Genomic DNA, 21932 nt, shown 5'->3' with positions numbered 1-21932 from the left:
TACTCTGAGCAACGTTTGTTCTTAGCTAATCAGATTCCTTTTGACATTCTTAGAGCAACATTAACATTCATATACCTCCACTACATTTTCATCATAAAACATATCATCTCTGGATAATGGCCTCTGCAACGAGCCCGAAACGTCGAAGGAAGAAGGACACGCGGTGGAAACCCAAAAATCTACTACAATAAAAAACAACCGTGAAAGCCTCAAACATTATACAAAAAATAATTAAACCCTAAAAAACAAAATACTACAAAGCGAATCATTAAACATGTATTCGTCTCTAGGAAATGCATTGACTAGTCATGCAGCCCTTACTATGGTAGCCTGATGAAGTCTGGAGACGAGGTTTTGATTGAAACAGCTTTTATCTAGAAATATATGACACTGAAGTTAATGGTCCCTCCAAACTATACCAATCCCGCATCACACCCATTCCGACTGAAATATGTTGCAGACAATGTAGGTTTTAGATACGTGGATTTCCAAGGCCCTGCAAGTCTGGAAGCCCCCTATGCGTTAAACCGTCATTGTGTGTTTAAAATACAGCAATGGTTAAGGTTTTGGATTAGGTTAGATCGTCAAAAATATGCATTTTTTGGTATTCTGGTACTTTCTAACGAAGCAAACTCTTCATTTGCTTGATGTAAAATGCCAAGTATGACCGTCTTTAGGTATCCACTATATTCTGTGAGATATGACTATGACCACAGTTCAGGGGTCTTGACTTTTAATATTTCAGAATCGTTGTCTCAGTGGCAGACTAGTAAATGAATAATCGAATTATTAGTCTATACTTGTGTCAGTCCTTGGAGACGAATGTGAGGTGTCTTACGTGGCTGAAATCTACTCCGGATGCAACTCAAACACTCCGCACCCTTGTGTTGTTGCACAGTCCTACAGATTTGTCTTTGCCAAGTTTTATCTACGCTCTGCGTGTCTAATATGGCAAAATGGCAAAACTCGATGCTTACTCTATGATCAGCTGCCGCAGGAAAGCAAAGTAAAATAAGTAAGTTGTTTCGGTAGTTTTCTGTCGCTGGAATAGGGTTCTCAAATTAAAGTCTACTAGTTTCATGAAGAATTGTTTTTACGCTCTTTTTCATGTTTTTTTATTATTTGAATCTATCAAAATTAATATTATTATTATTTAACAGTGGCATCTATGAATAAAAACAAAAACTATTTTACTAGCACGCCTTTTCCACTTCAGAGAGACTGCATTTTTTAAAAATAAAATTTAATTCACACAAAATATTATGAGGAATACCGCTGCTAACTTAGAATTTTTTTCCAGACCTTTTTTTTATAAAAAAAAATGCAATAATCGTATCTGGCATTTAGAGTTAAATGTTATAGTGTTTTTAGATAACAGAACAATCTCATAAAAAACTAGATAGACACTTAATTTGCTTGAAAATCAGCATTTTTTTCACCTTTTGTACCTTATTGTATTACAAATAAAGGTAAATTTAATTAAATCATTATTGAGCAGAGAATATTTTTTAAATAATGTCTCTTTTCTATTTTACCACGTTTTTGTTAGCTCGTATTCTTGTTTGTCCAGTACACATTATTTCTTGTGTATCCAGTCCTAGCAATTAAATTATTAATATAAACGTGCGTTACTATGGAAATCAATAATAAATGTCAAAATGACATTTCAGTATTTTATATTTATTCAGTATCTCTATCAAGTACAAAAAAAAAGTATTTATTAATACATAGGATTGTCAAGTTTATATGATTCAACAGAAAATTTGAAAACGTGGTATATAAAAAGTTCGGTACAGTTCGGTACAGTTCGGTTATGAGGAATACAGCGGAAATTATTATATTTTTAATAATTATTTAAAAATACCCGATATACTGGATTATTTGTTATTTTGGGTTAGTTTAGGTTGGGTTAGGTTAGGTTAGGTAAGATTTGGTTAGGTTAATCTAATAAATAATCCAGTATATCGGCTATTTTCAAAATGTGTTTGCCGCTGTATTCCTCATAACCGAACTGTACCAAAAGTTTTTTTATCTTGTAATTATTTCAATCTATGCTCTCGTGAAATTAATGGCTATGAGAATTATGGGTATTATGACGCAACTTCTAGACATTTTTCTTTCATTTTGAGAAAATCTACCAATTTTTCCTGCCAACTAGCTTATTTACTGGCATATTATTTTTATCAATTAAAATCGGGAGCACTTAGCACCGTGAAGTTACACAGCCCAGTCCGAGATCGGATAACGGTCATTTTTGTATCTTTTTAAAATGTCTGACATCCGATTTCTGTCCGGGTCATGGAAAAGCGGCGAAAGGTGACTGAAAGAATAATCGGGAAAACAACATTTTCTTCCATGAATCAAAATGAAAAAGTCAAACATCATTTCTTAACATTATTATATATTTTTTACAAGTGTAATAATTTCAATAAATTATTGTATTTACTAAGTGTTTATAATTAATTATAGAATACAATATTATACTTATATAATCTAAATAATTTACTTAAATATTTATATATATATATATTATAAATAGTTTATATTTATGATAATAATTAATACATTAAATAGGTAAGGACTAATCTATTTTTTTAATATTAATGGTTTGGAATATTCATAAATAAATAAATTACTAAAATTACACGTATCTACGTTTGACTAGATTTCACACTTCTTTAAATTAGGAGTTAATTAACAATACCTATATAAAGCTTTACAATTTTGACTTGGATCTAATTAATAAATACAGTATTTTGGCTATTATAGTATTATATTATATTTATAACTAATGTTTAAATTCACATTCGATGTTAGGTAAGAACTAACAATCATAGGACCGAGCAAATAGGAATAGACATTGATCAACGATACATGGCACTGAAAGGTCTAAGAAACGTTCACAGCTTTCTTTATATAGTCAAGTGATTCTCAAACTTGGATACATTGCTCGGAAGCTTCTTTCAGGCAGCTGTGATATATTTCAATATTTAAAAAAATGACATGATTTATTAATTTTTAATTAATGTGCCTAATAAGTTGAGCAAATGCCGTAAAACTATTAATTTATTTTTTATTTAAACCCTATCTCAGACCAAGCACATATTGTGTAAATAAATAATGTTTCCCGTCCACGAAGCATTCTCGTGAAAACGAAAATTCAAGGTTTATTGTTGGCATAAACATTCGGTAATGTACGTTAATTGTCGGAAACAATTTTGATACAAATTTGTAAACAGTTTGTATATAATGTTGAACACTTAACCGATATATTACCTTGGTTTGAACTAGGCATAAGGAACCTCATGGGGATTAGCCAAGGCACTGAAGCGTAAAGCTAATGGTAATATTATATAGAATTTTAGACTGGGTATGATTAATTAATAATTATACAACCATTTGAGAAAAATTGATGAAAATCTATTATAAATTTGCATTGATTGACCATTTTTAATAGGACGATCATTATTTGTCATTGCTTGAATCATATTTTTGCAAAAATTCTGTTTTAAAATTATGAGCACGTTCCATCCAAGATTTGGTGAATAAAGGGCAGGAAGCTGGCAACTCTTGTGTAGACTCCTGGAAGATTTGGACGAGCGCATCCTCGTCCCCATGATACGACACCTATTAAACAAAAATATATCACTTAAAAATATGCAAATAACACATTTACAAAAATATGCCAAGAAGCGTAATAAAATAATCCAGATGGCCTTTTTCGCACAATTTCAAAGCATTTCAAAAAAATATGCCATAAGTATTAGCACTGTTTTTAGAAGAACATAGATTGAAGACCAACTTATTCATCATTTTTTATGTATCAAAATATTTTTTATTTTTTACAAAACTTTTAAGTACAAAAGCCAGCATGTTAATTTTAAAACAAATATGGTGTAATATTTTAATTTTTTTATGAGTCAGTATCAAAAAACGTTAGATTTAACGCCATATGCCAAATGCAAATTTTGCAACCTTGGAGTATATTAAAAAATGCTAGATCAGGCAAGAAGTGCCAACGCTGAATTTGACTATAAAATGAGAGAACCCATTGCCGACTCAAGTAGAAAGCCGATACATTCACAATGACTGGTCTTACTTTTTCCGCCCCTCCCGTTGTTGTCTATGGATGACCTGTCATTGCCTACAATTATTCTATAAAGTGCTCATACTGATGCGTTTGTCGTGTTCACACAGGTCATGGTTTGATTTGGATAGATGAGTTACATGATAAATAATATACTAATATTAACACACCTTCTACAAATTTAATGCATAGATGAATGCTACATATTTTTTAGAAATCGATACTACCACCGGTTTTTGTGTGAAGGACTAATCTGACTTTGGCAGCTGATGAATAACAGGAATATATATTATTTATAAATAACACTTATAGTTAATATACCTATTTGATTTGAGATTTTTTATAATTCAATTTGAAACGAGAAAGGGCGAATTAATATGTCAACCAATCTGATAAGTATCTGATTTTGACAGCTGAAAAGTGGACCACTCATTGCTTGTGCAAAAAGTAATGCTCAGGCTTTATTAATCTAAAGATGGCGGTGGTTAACCTTATGAAAGTATTGTGTATTTGGTAACAAGAGCAAAATTAATGTCTTCATGTTGACAAATAGTAATTATTGAAATATGGCGACTATAAAGGTTATCTGTGTTTTTAATTTTCGATTCGAATGACATACTTATGTGTTTGACATTATTTAAGTATCTTTGCAAGATCTGCACATGTTTTGCTTCAATCCTAACTTGTCAATAATAACGATGCGATTCCACATTGAGAGGCCATTTTGTCAATTAATTTCTTAGCAAATCATTTCAAGTATTTTATCATTTTCACTAATCGTCGCCACATGTCGTCATAATGTGATGCCATTTAAAGCTAAAACTACACTGTTTCGGCATAATAGCAATAATATTCATTTATGGAATTAACGGTTTGAGTGACTTAAAATAATTATGTTGAAATGCTTGCAATTTTTTACTATAATAATGAAGTTTGCTCCAAATGAATACGGAATGCAAAATAAAATTTACAGTGCCACAAATTTATCTGAAGAATTTCTGGGGAAGCCACAGTCAAAAACTACCTAACCAAGACTCGCAACTGGACAGAATCTGTCATATCGGCTGTTAAAAGTAAAAAGGACTTAACCCACAAAAATCAAATTTTACAGGAGGCACAAAAACGTTTTTGTTATTGTTTTCGGTCAAAGTTAAATTATTATACGATACACATAAACCTTAAATAAATGATGATAATTAATTAAAATTCTGATGGATTTAAGTTTTGTATTATTCCCTGGTTTCGCCTTTTGGCATCTTCAGGCATTGTGTACACTCACCAAAAGGCCAACACACATTGCCAACGAACACTATTCATTTTAACTTATATAACAAATCAATACAATAAAGTAGATAATTAATTTGCTGTTTTATTTTTAATTAAAGAAAAACCAATAAAAATTATGATTAAGTCAAAAAGTTAAATAATATAACCTATTTTGAAAAAAAACTGATGGTTAAACCCTTTTTCCTTTTTACGGTCGAAAGGCTTTGTCTAGTAGGCGCATGTACCGATTGTAGCTTATTTATAAATATATACTTGCCTATGACTTCGATAACACCTTCAGGTCCTGGTAAGATCAAGGGTCCACCACTGTCACCCTACAAGAGTAAACAAATCCTTATTAAATAGATCAAGGAGTAAAACATCACACATAGTGAGCATTGGGTGCAGTCGGAAACTTCGTATCTTAGAAAAGTGTATGTATTATATTATGTATTTTTATAGAGACAGGTACCAACTCGGATAGAATTTCAGAACTTCAGGGACATAGAGGAAATTTTAAATATCTAAACAATGATTAAAATATTTTCAACTCCAGTTTCAGTAGCTTCAGCTAATCGGAATTGTAGTAAATCAAAAATTAATGACAATCTATTTTAAATCAATTAAGTATGAAACATTAGTATTTAATGGGTTTATTTATATATAAACAATAGTCAACCGCTAAAAATGAGTGTAATTAAATTATTGAAATATATAAGTATGGCTTTTAATGTTCGCAAAGTGAATTTGTGAAAAATACGTATTTAATTCTATCCATAGCTACTTTAAGATAAAAATAGTATTATAATATTATTAATATTAGTATCCCACGATGGCCGCGTGGCTTAAGCGTCGGCCTATAGCGTCGTTAGTTCCCGGGTTGGAATCCTGAGTCTGGCAAGTACACATATTGTTTTTCAATGTTTTTTAATGAGTCAGAGTATGGACCAAAGAGATTGAGTAAGTGGCTGACATCCATTTCTCGTAAAAACAAAATCTATTAATACAAACCTCCACTCTGTGGAGGCCCATATAATTTTATTAGGATTTGGACGGAAAAAAATAATATGTTATTTAGTTAAAGATTATCAGATTATTGATAAACAATTACTTTTTAAGATCTTTTGTATTGCGAAACGGGCGCATTTTTTTCAGTCAGGGTGCTAAAATAACTAGATTCGCCTTTGTTAAAATATAATAAAATTATTCTCACCTGGCAAGCATCTACGCCTCCTTTAGTTAGTCCTGCACATAAAACAGGACCCGAAACTCTCCTTGCGGGATATCCTGAATTCTTGCAGCGTGACGAGCCCCAGATTTGAACTTGAGCCTGTGTACATAAAATATGTAATCACAATTATTATTATAATTTTTTTAAATGTTTCAACTATCCATAATATTTTCTAGTAAGTGTCTATGAGTTTGGATTCTCTTAAAAAACAAAACAATAGTTTACAAGTCGAAAACAAATTTTGGCGCCAAAACTATGTAGTCTTATTAAGTAGCTGCCAATATGTACATAATATTGATTGAAAATAATCAATAAAACCTAATTATTGTATCACTCTTAAATCATATGACATAAATTAGTCGTGACTAATAATGTTGTAAAAACTGTTAAATTGTGTTTAGTTTGATTTGAAGATTTGAGAAACTGTGTAATGAATAGCAGATTCACTCAACTCAGAAATTAGTATATTTTAGGGCGCCATGAAAACAATATTCTTAATCTCCTCAGCGTCCCTACGCGATGAAACAAAAAAAAATAAACCAGTTAGTTTAATTAATATTTTGACATAGTTTACCTGTCTGGGAACATCTGATGGTGGTTTCTGTTCGGATGTTCTTCCCCATCCCGCGACAACTGCTGTTCTTCTGGAATATTCTGCATCGTCTAAAATCAGATAAAAAAATGAAATTATTCGTGTATTTGTCTATTTTCATTTTTAATTTAATTCAGAAGCAAGTGTCGAATTCATAATTGAGTGGTTCATAAGCCAAGTGAACCAAGTCCATTCTGGTTAGTTTTGAGTAATCTAGGTTTAAACATAATATTTGAGTATTTCCAATGCCGTAAGGGTATGATTTCCCTTACAGAATAACTTATATACTCAACAAAACACTTCAGAATAGAAATGATACTCTTACAGAATTAAAAATACTCAAATTTTATGTTTGAACCTAGCTTACTCAAAACTAACCAGAATGGACTTGGTTCACTTGGTTTGTGAACCACCCAATTGAAGACCTTGGCCTAAAAACAGCAAAAATGTCACAAAACACTTTTTTTTCAGGAGAGGGTCAACACATAATATCTTGGTTTTCAAAAGGAATTTTATTAATTTGACAATGAGGAATTATAGAGAAACATTATATGCACTATATGGAAGTAAAAAATATATTAAATTTAATTCGGTTAAATAGATATTTAAAAAAGAATGAGTGTAACATTTGCTGTTTTTACACAATTTTTGGACCTTTGTTGTTTTTATTGCAAAATTGAAAAGATGGAAATGTAAATAGTATGACCAAAACTATAATTTAATTTATAATTTAATAATTATTGTTTTAATTTTGAAAATGGTTACTACGTTAACTAGGGACTGCATCAGATGCATTTCCAATCCCAACCCAACACGTTTTTTTTTTTAATATTTCACTATGGATATAAACTTTTAATGTCAGTGATCAAAAGCGATATTAATACACATTGAATTTTATTATTACAACGTTTTTATTAGGTCGTATTCCTATTTGTCAGGTGGTTGTTTGTCCGGTACAAATCTTGCAATTGATTTTTAATTAACTCCCGACTAGCTAGACATTTGAAACTTTTAGAATATATCAGAATACGATGCCAATGCATTTTTTTAATACTTTTAGCCATCTTTAAGTAGAATTAAATTCATTTTCAGTTAATTCTGTTTTGTATGAAAAGTTATTTCGGAAGAAATCCGTAATCCAATCCATTATTATTGGTTGCTAGGAAATTATTAATATATTATGTGCGTTACTATGAAAATCAATATGATTGTCAAAATGACATTTCAGTATTATTTCTATCAAATACAATTTTTTTTGATCGTTTAAGCTAGTCAAGTCAAGTTTATATGATTCAACAGAAAATTTAAAAACGTTGTATATAAAAAGTTCTTTTTATCTTGTAATTATTTTTATTATGATTCAACAGGAAAAAAATTAACTGTTTTAAAAAAAAAAATTAACACGACAAATCTCACTAATTAGTATTATTTAAAAATAATACTCAACAAATCTTCCCTATTACAATATTATTTATAAAGAATATCTACAGTAGTTAAAATATATAAATCCAACGTCATTATTTTATTCATATAGTATTTAACTGGTAAGTAAAAAAGTGAACGTATTCTTTATTATAACGAGAAAATGAAAGTGAGTATTGTCTATTAACTATTTCCATATTGAATTAACGATAAACTAGTCAATAAAAAATATTTATTTCAGATGAAAATCATATAAAAGTAAATTCTTAAATCCCAGCGTTTGATCATTTTCAATAACAAGATTTTAGAACCAACAAATCTATCAGAATCCCAGAATTCTGGAATACGGGATTGCAACCCCTAATGGGGATTATTATCCATTAAGATGACTAAACTCATCCACAAACTGCAGTAAGTAACAGTCTGAGTTGTTGATACGAGGTATATAATAATATATCAAATATAACTTATTACGAGAAATTACAATGTTTTGGAGACCATTGATATGGTTTAGGACACGCCAAGTAAATATATCCCACCTCGTGCCGGTAAACAAATCGGCCGCAGAATCGGTGAGAACGTAACTTCTTCAACCAGCTCCAGTAATGCAATGTCGTTGGTGAAAGTGAAGATGTCAAAGTTCGGATGAGACCAGGCTCTCAGGATCTTGGCACCGCCAGCTCCGGCTGCGGCTTGGGAGAGAGAATGCACACCGATCCACGCATCAAGCTCCGACAACTCGATTCTAGAAAAAAATACAGTTTTATTAATGAAATTATGAAGGATTCTAAAAAAATAATTACAATATAAAAAGAACTTTTTATATACAACGTTTTTAAATTTTCTGTTGAATCATAGAAACTTGACTTGACTAGCTTAAACGGCCAAAAAAATTTGTACTTGATAGGAATAATACTGAAATGTCATGTTGACATATCATATTGATTTCCATAGTAACGCACGTATATATTAATAATTTAGTTGCTAGGACCCCAGACCCCTAGCAACCAATAATGGTTTCGAAATAACTTTTCATACAAAACAGAATTAACTGAATATGAATTCAATTCTACTTAAAGATGGCTAAAAGTATTTTAAAAAAATGCATTGGCGTCGTGTTCTGATATATTCTAAAAGTTTCAAATGTCTAGCTAATCGGGAAGTTAGTTAAAAATCGATTGCAAGATTTGTACCGGACAAATAAGAATACGAGCTAAGAAAAACGTTGTAAAATCTCGTAGCTCGTTGATAATTATCATTGTATATTTTTAATGTTGAAACTGATTTGCTTGCAATGTAAGATTTCGTGTTCGAAATCTTCTAGCAGGTGATGTTTATATATTGGTGTTACAATTAATTTCATTGGTTACAATCAATATTTCTTTTGTCTTGGATAGAAAATGGACTCTTTTTACAACATGATAATATAAATTATATTAAATTCTACAGATTGTTTTATTAGTTGATAGTTATTTCAGTGATAACACTATTATCAAGACTACAAAAATAAATGACTTGTCTAAACTTAAGTATAAAACTGACAGAATGAGACGGGATAATCTCATATTATTCAAGAATAATAACTATTAACTTGGAAACCGTATTAATTTTAAATAATTAATAATTTACTTTCGTACAAGTTATTAATTAATATTGTTTCTGTGAATACATGCTTTTCCATGCTCTCAGGCCGTTTTATAATAATTAATGTGTGTAGTTTTGCCCTCTCTGCAGTAAACAACATTGGTTTGGGTCACAATTATCCTTCGACAGTCCCATCTATTTGTCATTAATTCATACAATTGGTTAAAATAAAACTGCGATGATGTTTTAAATTTGAATCTGATATGGGCTTGGATGTTTAAATTCTCTCCCATTCTTCACCACTATTTCCATTCCCAATATATGGGTTGGGCAAATGGCTTACAACCAATCCAAAACAATCTTATCTAAATAAAACGATACTGTTACATTTCTTACCCATCAATACAATGTGCGGCTGTCAAGAGATGCTTCTTGGATATCAGAGTCGCTCCGCAATGAGGACCAGCATCCTTGGTGAGTGCGGCAAGCCATGGCGCGGTTCCTTGCGGAATCTCGTCTCCTCCAACGACACGTCCTCTCTTCATCAGGCCAAAGCTTCGGCTCTCGATCGCGTTTTCTCTGCAACCTATAATAGTAAGATAATTGTATCAATTACTTATAGATATGCACAGAAACATAAGTAGGTACCAGTGGCGAAGACTCCATACTAGGCGATTATTTAAAGCCTACCTAGAAAAATAATTTTTATTTTCATGTTGACGTATTTATATAATCACAAATAATAATATATTCAATATGCCCAAAGACATCTATCGTATAATTGTTATAGTTTTACGATCTTTTCCCATATTTCAATAACCACCATCTATGGCATCTCTCGAAAGTTAAAAAAAATAGAACACACCGCGTTTCGCTTCACATATTGTATAGGATTATTTTCGCGTGAATCGACGGGTTTTTCAATATGAAGTTTTTTTCTCATTATTTCAAAATGTCTGGCGTCCCGCATACAAATGTACAAGCTGTTTCGTTAGCGCTTCCGTCGCGAGTGCGCATTTATTCAAATAATTAATTAGAAGATAATTTAAAAAATAATTTATATGGGATTCAATCACATAAATATGTATTGATTGTTGTTAAAAATATTAAATAATTTATCTCGTGATTTTTATTTATTTATTAGTTCACTCATTAGACAATTTAGATATCTGATATTGTACCTACCCAAGTCTGTGTTTTAAATGTAGAAGTATTTTAAAATGTCTAGTTTTACGGGTTAAATTATAAATTGTTATGGAACATTATACATATACAACAACGGATATTTTCATAGATGATAGGTAATATATTTTGAGCGTATGTTACGTTTATAAATGTTTAGGAAAATACATAAGTAATTCAAACTAATTGCTTATTTTTATGAAGTGATTATAACAAACCAATTAAGCTTTTGAAATTTATTCGTTTTAGCGTACCTATTCATCAGTAGTAATATTGGGTTATCTTCTTACTTCCCGCAAATATATCTGACAAGCATGGTTATTCCCACAGCCTACCTCTTTCAAAAAGTCACACTTCGCCACTAGTAGGTACATACACAAACACAAAATCATATCGTCAGATAAGTTTATTCTCACTGAAGAGTTAGATACCTACCAGCAAATTCTTAATCGATCCCACAGTATTTCCATGCACTAAGTCCCGTTTCAGACGGGACACCGGTGTCGTACTCGATATAATATAGGAGGCCTTTGTATTCGAATAAAGGAGCCTTTGTATTATGTTTATGAACGCCCCAGATCTAATGAGTCAACGCATAATTTCGCGTTATAAATTACAACATAAAACTGGCTGCGGTAATAAAAACAAGTGTATCGGCGGCTTGAAAATGTAGCGGCCAACGGAAAAGTGTACCGGACACGCGTTTACTCATTAGCTCAGGGGCATTCATAAACATAATACAAAGGCTCCTTTATTCGAATACAAAGGCCTCCTTATTATATACGGGCGCGACACCGGTGTCCTGTCTGAAACGGCCCTTATCGGATCGGGAAAAGTCTTAGTATCATCAATACGGAGGTTTTACGAAAAGTAAATAGTGACATTAACTCATACAACACCATGTTGCAGGAATTGAGCATCAATGTGATGTCATATCATGCGATTCTTTAGAGTTTAGACGCACTGTCCACAAGGTTCAGAAAACCTCGGAAGGTTAATTTTCGATTCACTAACATAGTGTTTTCCAAACTGTGGTACCTTTGGCACTATGTAAACTTTGTAAACAATTTGAACGAACCATTTTCTGTCACAATTTTATGTAAAAGTCTTGTAAAAAATAGTCACGTGTCATATAAATAAAAAGAAAAAAAACGACAATAACTTACTACCTATGTGTTTACATAATGGTTTCATTGTAAAGTACCGACCGTATATTTTCTAAATTTACACAGTTAATACATAATAATTACCAAATAATATTATGCTTGTTGTATCAATTTATTTTTATTTGCGGTATGTATGTATATAATAATTGAAGATTTTAGATAATAAATTAAAGACGCGAAGTATAAGAGAAACTAAAACATGGTTCGGTCCTTTACCAAGGCGATATTGTTTACTTTTGATTTGAAATAATTCATCGATGAAAATAGTCCTTTGCAATCATAATAATATATTACCCTATACATTATACCCAAAATTGATCAAAAAGTTTTCATTGAATTGAATGTAATAAAGTAATGAGTAGGTACATTTACATTCCACAATATTACTATTTTTTGTTCACAAATATATTGATATGGGTATACCAATAAAAAATATTATTCAAATTGTCGCATAGTCTGTTCGAACGCCGATAGAATAAGCTAGTGTTGCCAGTTGAAGTGATTTTTTTTAAAAAATTGGATAAATTAAAACATTGATCCACGTGTCAATTAGCGATAAGCTCATCATAGGTCCGTCATCATAGACTTGGAAGAAGATTTTCTTTGACATTTTTTGGTACGCCAGTTAAATCTTTGTATCTAAAGGGGTACTAGCACAACGTAACTTTGAGAAACACTGGACTAATATATTACTTACCTATATGCAGGTGACGTTAACAATTAACAATGTCAATATCAATTCTATACCTATTATGGTGCGAACAGCCATGAACTACTGTCAAAACTGCCTTGTGTATTTATTATTTGTCATTTTAAATAATTATTTAACGACGATCTTGAACCTATTATGCACGAGGTATTATTTTAACCTTCCGTATTATCGTTATCAATAGTCCAACTCAGTGTTTCTCAACCTTTTTCACTTCACAGCACACTATTACAATTAAATTAAATTGTCGTGCACACCGAATATTACTTTACAATCTTATTTTAAATTAACATATTTTGCGTTTTTCACTTTACATGAAATTATTTGTGATACCATAATATAAAATATTAGTATATCTCTTCTCCAGACTCACTTCTCTCCTTTCAGTATACGCAAAAAATGACGATGCGTACTAATGCAATATTTAAATTTCATTATTTCGAAAAGTAAATCGACAACACCCGTGTTTTTCACATTTCTATCCGGAAACTATCCATTAAGAATCTATTAGTTAAGGTTGTTAGAAGGACCGGACCGCCCCCAAAGTTTAACAGAATGTATTTTCAGTGTATTAGCATGTTATGTGTGCCAAATTTTTCTCTGAATATACGGAAAACATGCCAAAATTGAACGTGACAGTGAAATTGAACGAAAAAACTTTGCAAATTTTATCTTAGCTTTCGAGCAGATTTCTTATATCGTCTCCTCAATACTACAACAAGATAACTCTGATATGGTCATTGTTGAGAAAACTAAAATTTAAACTTTACTTGATGAACATAAATCTAGGCTAAAATTATTATTTAAAATAAAAATGGAAAATTGTGCTTGCCTAATTGGTAGCAATTAAATAATGTTCAATAATTGTATGAAAGAATATTATAGATATTTAATATTTTATTTATTTAATGCATTTATGGTTTTAAAGTATCTTATATTTTCAAACACATAATTAATACAGTTCCCATTAACTTCTGACTTACATATTTTTATCATTTTGTAGAGAAGGAAATGTAGAATAATTATATTTAATAGTTATCTCAAAAACAGTGAAAATCAAGTTATCTAGTTGTAGTATTGAGGTGACGATATAGGTAATAATGTTTCATAAATTTCGGTAGGCATGGCAACACTACCAGTAAAGTTTCAAAAATTAGTATTCACAAAACAATACATAATTCGGAATATCAAAACACCAATTAAACGATCGCGCCTCCATACATTGTCATCCAAATATTGCACTAAATTCGCGTTATCTGTCGATAATTGATTGCGTTTGGTCATGAAACCGTCGTTATCCTTGCATTTGCCCCTATTTACTTTGCAGCTAGTATTTATTGTGTGTAGATAATGACTACACTAATTGCCACCATCTCAAAAATGCTCTAATAGCCGAAGGTCCTTACCAAGTCTGATACAAATGGATAATCGTAACACGTGTTAATTGATTTGTATTCAATCTACACAGTAATAATATTGTATATATCATTAACAGTCTGTATCTACGGTCACCACCATAACTTGTAAACATGCCGGGTTCAATTTTATACAATTTAAATATCCCGCCGATTGTAGATGGTAGCCAAAAATGCAATGAGAGGCGTCTGACTAAGCTTACGGCTAGCATCATGGCCCCCACACCCTGAAGCGGGCCCACAGGTTAGGATATTTGGCGCCTCCCCCCCTACCTATCGCTAAGGATAAAGGCAGTGTGACGCTCTACAGTAGCGTTTTCCAAATGGTGTACGCGGTAAAATTAATATGTATATTTAGTGTTTTTATGTATATTTTAATACATCCATTTGAATTAAATATTGTATCCCACAACCACATAATTTTAAATAACATTATTGAAGGACTTTTTTTTACTGTTCGAGAGAATTTTGTTTATCTCACTTATCTGGTCGGCTCGCCACGCCGGGCCCCTCCTGAGCCCTAACAGCCTCCCGTTGTAGGGGCTAAGGCTAGCATATTAAGATACTTCAGCACTCCTTTGAGTCAAGGTTCTCCTCGCTCTGAAATACTTCGATGCTATAAAAAAACTAATACAATTTTTCTCCAACTTATATAACATTACTGTACAATTCTTGTATAAATAGAATCACTGTGACCACGTGGTAAACTCCATTTTTAAATACACTTATCTCACGACAAGGGGTCACGTTTGATCCTGTCTTACATTGGAAGGTAACATAATGTCTTATTAGGGGTTACAGTACATACAAATTGGTGGAAGGATAGTGCTTATATAGTGCTCCATCGGCGATTTAAAACACTAATTTCAAGACAGAAATATAATCTCATGTATAAAATATAAATTTCTCTAATAATTACTCTTTTTAGCTTGTATGGTACATATTATATACATTGAGACAGTATATAAGTAGGTACGTGTTTATCGTTGTTGTTATTTCTTTCATATTTAGAGTAGGTAATTTAGAACCCCAATAAAAATATTAATAGAATATATATATCTAACAACAGTATAAATTAAATTAAATACCTACGTTATAATGTTCTCACATTTTTTTTATTCGAAAATGTACAAAAATAACGGGTGTAGGTACTATTTTCAGAAATGAAATATTTGAACGGTTTTATAGCATAAAATTATTTTACGTGATCATGGCGTATATATTATATTGTTTATTATTACACAATATGAAAAGATAAGGCATAATAATGATACAAAATATATTTCGTACAATGTTAACCTAACCTTCAAATGTATCGACGTAATTATTTAATTTCAACCCATAGGCAGGAAAGCAATTATTCCTTACGTATTGAATCGATAGTTAGCTAAGATAAAAGTTGTAAATTATCCATACATACATCGAGAAATGGCCAAAAATCCATGATACATTCTATCTACATATATTTTAAGCGCAAACCAATTTTAACCAACAGTATCAAGGAAGAAGTTACGGCTTTGTTTTTGTTCGATATCAAAAGGGCGCAAACGACGGGATGATAGGTGTAGTGGAGTCCAAGACTTGTCAAGAGTCAAAGAAAAGTTCAAAGGTGTGTATGATAATCAGTATAATATGGTGAAAACGCGTGAAGATGTCTAATACTTTATCCAGCAGTTACGACATGCGCGTGGATTGCATCGCAAATTAATTCGCCTAACCCTAAAATGACCAAAACAATATTTAATTATTATTGTGTATGTGAACATGTGAAAATATAAAAGAACAAATTTACACAATGGTGGAATTTGGGACTTCGAGGCCCGATCAAAAATTAAAAAAAAAAACTGTAAATTTCAACTAACAATCACATCATATAACTAAAAGTAATAATTATTATTGGAGATAACAATCATGACATCTATTTTTTTGGTTATGTTATGGGTCCCTTTATATTGTAGGGATTTCGTAGTGCGTTGGATAATATTTTATACTCAATTTGTGAGAAATACGCGTATTTTTTAAATTTTGGTATAATTTAATAATCGCATGACTGGTTTGAACTGTTTAGAGACTTCTTTTAAATCTTTTGACGAATCAATTGCGTCATCTGCGTCAAATAAAATCGATGCTCACTTTTTGACTTAATTATTTTCATTTTCAGATTTGTTCGACACTTGAAAATAAACCCTCATTTATATGTAGATTCAGCGGTGATTTGTTTTGACTCAGATGACGCATTCGGTTCGTCAAAATATTTAAAAGGAGGCCTTGAAACAGTTCAAACCAGTCATATAATTATTAAATTATACCATCTTTTGAAAACAAGGGTACACATTTTTCAGAAATTTCTATTATTATGTATCATTGCTGTCACTCATTAAATAATAATTATTTTTAATTATGGCATGTGATTTTAGGAAAGAGATGCATAGGTATTTTAGTAGGTATGTTGGAATATACACCCACGATGGCCGCGTGGCTTAAGCGCCGGTCTATAGTGTCGAGGGTCCCAGGTTCGAATCCTGGGTCTGGCAAGTACACATATTGTTTTTCAATTTGTGTATGAGACGGAGTATCGACCTAATAGATTGAGCAAGTGGCTGACATCCATTTCTCGTAAAAATAAAATCTGTTAATACAAACCTCCACTCGTGGAGACCCATATGATCCTATTAGGATCGGACATGATCAAAAGAAAGAAGAAGAATGTTGGGATTTTGATATATACTTTTTTTGATGTGGGTATTCACATTCATAAATCTGAAACTGTGTACGATGGATTAATCATTGGACACCATTGTGATTGTAAATAGTGAAGGCGGGGTCACAATAGCACCCTGCCTGGCGCAAAAGAGTTGTAACCCGCATATTATCGCACACGGCTAGAAGGACTCGACCAAGAAAGCATCGAGAACAATGATAAATGGGTTACGCCTTTGTTGACTGTAGCGAAACATTTAAACATTAAGCCGAATCTGGTACAAGGTGAGAGCGAGGCTTTACTCGAGACATTATATTGTTTTTTTATTATCGGAAAGATAAAATATATCTTCCAGTCATATAGATGCACTTTTGCTGACTAATAACTAGTACCTATGCTATTTTACATAATATTATTATTTTAAAATAGCTCACCTCTACACACATACATAATGTATTATATTAATATTATAGATCGTGTGAAAAGTGTCCCTAATCAGTGACAATCGCTATTAAAACATTTAAATTAAGTACATATACAAAAACAGAATTAAGCATCCAAAAATATACAAGGGAATTAGTTACAAAATCATTAATGTCCACCTTTTTTGAAATTTGAGTTTTGTTCTTTGTGTACTTTTCAACCATTAACTTTAACAAATTCCTATATTTTTTTTCATTTGAGTAGATTGTTTTTTACAATTTTTTTTTTCGACCATTTCCGATCCTAATAGGATCATATGGGCCTCCACAGAGTAGAGGTTTGTATTAAGAAATTTGGTTTTTTACGAGAAATGGATGTCAGCCACTTGCTCAACCTATTAGGTCCATACCCTGACTCACGCACAATTGAAAAACAATTTGTGTACTTGCCAGACCCAGGATTCGAACCTGGGACTCACGGCGTTATAGTCCAACGCTTAAGCCGCGCGGCCGCCGTGGGTGTAAACACCATCCATTAAAATTTAAGAATTTGGGCTTGTTAACGGCCCACATGCTCGTCGTAGGTCAAAATTGAGTTTTTATAGTATTTTCAAACCATGATCCTGGACACTCCTTAAACGTTGTAGATAATCTATATATATAATTTTGAAGCCTTATTATCTTTTATAGTTATTTTAAACATTTGATGACTGCATAAAGTATTTTTGTTACATAAAATAGTATTCTTTTAAACCTCTCGCTCAAACACGCGCGTTAACATAATTTTACTCCCTACTTTAATTATAGTTTGTCAATTTATGGCTACGGCCGTATGTTGTAGCTTATCCACTGGGGAATGCCAAAAGAAATGGCGTATTTCAAAAAAACACTACCTTATTCTTAGGTCAATAATTATTATACAGCAATCATTATTCGTAGGATGTTTATCATACTTGAATGTTCAAAGACATAGCTTATAATGAGTATCTTTAGAATTATCTTCAAATGTGTTAATCTTGCCGATTTTTGAATAATAAAATGCCTAATTCTTGTCAAATTTGGGATCACAGAGATTATCAATATAATTTTTTATCGTGAATATTTTACAAAAATTATCTCGTCATAAATTATACTAATGGTTTTATAAATGCGTTTCAAAATTAATAAATGTAAAAAATCTTAACACCACTGCACAGTTATGTACGGAAATATGATTATATTCTAAAACATTAGAGCAGAGGTTTAAAAGAATACTATTTTATGTAACAAAAATACTTTATGCAGTCATAAAATGTTTAAAATAAATATGAGGGATAATAAGGCTTCAAAATTATATAAATAGATTATCAACAACGTTTAAGGAGTGTCCAGGATCATGGTTTGAAAATACAATAAAAACTCAATTTTGACCTACGACGAGCATGTACCCCCTTAAAAAAGTTATGAAAATTAAACACGATTAACTATTAGCATAATTACTGGTCATGCAATTTTCAAACAAAAAATGTTCTAAGATACACATTTTTATGGCAGTGTTGTTAACAATCCTAAGCAGAATCGTGTCGTCTTCTTCTCGGTTTACAAGAAACCAGCGGCAAAAAAAATTTGAAAATAGCCGATATATTGAATTATATACCGTATAGTATACGGTCAACTCTTTCCGATAAGAAAGCTCACGGCGAACTGTGCTACGGTGAAATGTAATACGTACAATTTACACGTAATCAGGCAAAATATGCATTAAGGTGGCTCATTGACTTTAGTGACAAGTATGTGTATTGCATTATTTTTAAAACAAATGCCATGCTTTTGCATTGAAGTAAAAAGGCAACTAATATAATATTATTATTTATATTCTCTTCGAAGAGTACTTTCATTTACATTATATTATCTGTTTCACCATGCACGTATCAAAAATAAAGATTTTGTCCACTATTACATTAACGGCCCACGTGCGCAACGTAGGTCAAAATGGAGATTTTATGGTATTCTCAGAGCATATTCCTGGACATTCCTAAAACGTTGTAGATAATCTATGTATATAATTTTGAAGCCTTATTATCCTTTATATTTATTTTAAACATTTGATACTCGTAACTACATAAAGTATTTTTATTACATAAAATAGTATTCTTTTAAACCTCGTTTAAAAAAACACGTTTTTTTCGGTTAGGTACATGTTCAAACACGCGCATTAACATGATCTTACTCCCTACTTCATTTATCGTTAATTTATGGTTACGGCCGTATGTTGTAGCTTAACCACTGAGAAATGCCAATAGAAATGGCGTATTTCAAAAATATACTACCTTATTTTTAGGATAATAATTATTATAAGACAATCATTATTCGTACGATGTTTATCAGATTTTAGAAGACATAGGTTATAGATCAATGTCTTTAGAATTATCTTCAAATGTGTTAATTGTGCCTATTTTGTTGAATAATAAAATGCCTAATTCTTCTCAAATTTGGGGATCACAGAGATTATCAATATATATATGTTATCGTAAATATTTCACTATAATATTGTCAACATAAATTTTACTAATGGTTTTATAAATGCGTTTAAAAATTAATAAATCTTAACACCACTGCATATACTATACTGAAATATGACTATATTCTAAAACATTAGATGGAGAGGTTTAAACGAATACTATTTTATGTAATAAAAATACTTTATGGAGTCATCAACTGTTCAAAATAAATATAAAGGATAATAAGGGTTCAAAATTATATAAATAGATTATCTACAACGTGTAAGGAATGTCCAGGGTTATTCTCTGAAAATACCATAAAACTCCATTTTGACCTACGTTGGGCATGTGTGCCCTTAAGGTTTCGAAATAAATGTTTATGAAGATAACTAACTTCGCAACTAGTACCCTCATTCGTTATGCTAGGTATATGAATTTAAAAGCTAATTCACAAAAATAATAGGTAGGTGATAACATTTAGTTGGTAAATAACTATTATATAACAGTTTGTTAAAGGATTGTTTATATATTTATTACCACAATATATTTGTTGAATCCGCAGCTCTTTTACTTGTCACAATATTTATAAATTATTAAAAGTAAAAATTTTCCTTCCCTATGACTTTCATATCTTATTCACATGAAAACACGAAGAAACTAAATGGTGTAATATTTTTATGACGTAGTTAAAAATAATATAAAATAAGTTATTGTATTGAATAATACGGTAATGATAAAATAGTTTTTTGTTATTTCTACAATTGAAGTAGTGTGTTGACAGCTATTTTAACGTATAATTTCCAAATCACATAAAGATTCCCACAAGATCTAAAATCATAACTTAAATCTAATTGATATTTTACTCTTGGAATTCACAGTGTTTTTTCTTTCAAAAAAACAAACTTAGGTATATCTAAAGCAATCTAAAAATGGGTGATGAATCCATAAATTCTCTTCCCGTTGCTTGAAATATAAATAAAACCATCAATATAATATAACCACTTACCGCATTTGTATGGATCAAAATACTGCTGGGGTGAAGTGATGTTCATGAAAGGAAATCCAGCGGCAACACTTAAACTAGAAGCCAACCAAACGTACAGCAAAAATCTGATTTTCCCTTTAAACGAACTGTACAACCTATCTAAACCACCACGATATTCAGATCTTTTCAGTTCGTCACTATTTTGATTATATTCATCTTTTACAAGTGCAGCTTTTTCACTTATTTCATTGTGATCTTCTTCTTCAACAATACATTTCTTAGAAGTGTTGTTCATTCTTGAAGTATCTTCTTTTAAAATTCTTGTCTCTCCTTCATCATTTTTAACAGACTTTATTATTTCATCAACACTAAATTTGTCACTTTCTTTTATATTCTTCAAAAAATCTTCACTTTTCACACTAAATTCCCGAATATTTTCAAAATCATCTTCTGAATAAAAACAATCACCCTTTTCAAAATCTGCTCCATATTCAACTTCTTTGAACTTTTCAACTCTTTCCTCTTCACAAATTTCTTCACTATCTTCATATAATTCATTTTTTCTTTTAAAACTCCAAATATTTTCATACGAAAATATAACGTTATTTTCTTGAATTCTTTCAAAGCTTCTGACACCCATTTCAATTATCGCGCACTATTCACAAAGTTTTAAATATTTTTCAACTACTT

At 31.1% G+C, this 21932-nt stretch overlaps 1 protein-coding gene across 1 annotated transcript; it reads right to left on the bottom strand.

Annotated features, from left to right (window-relative positions):
- Positions 1-3514: 3514 nt before the first annotated feature.
- Positions 3515-21537, bottom strand: LOC147073097 (trypsin-7-like). Its single transcript, XM_085945599.1, has 7 exons — positions 21264-21537; positions 10579-10768; positions 9138-9343; positions 7159-7247; positions 6567-6683; positions 5631-5688; positions 3515-3627 (listed from the first exon to the last, which is right to left on the bottom strand). Exons 1-7 carry the CDS (start codon positions 21535-21537, stop codon positions 3515-3517), a joined length of 1047 nt encoding a protein of 348 aa, XP_085801725.1.
- Positions 21538-21932: the final 395 nt, after the last annotated feature.

Source organism: Rhyacophila brunnea, unplaced genomic scaffold (genome assembly GCF_057557595.1).
Source record: "Rhyacophila brunnea isolate RB1 unplaced genomic scaffold, BYU_Rbru_1.0 scaffold_18, whole genome shotgun sequence".
In the NCBI taxonomy this organism is placed as follows: Eukaryota; Metazoa; Arthropoda; class Insecta; order Trichoptera; family Rhyacophilidae; genus Rhyacophila; species Rhyacophila brunnea.
The sequence above is the reverse complement of the archived record's forward strand: the minus strand, read 5'-3'. Positions and strand labels throughout refer to the sequence as shown.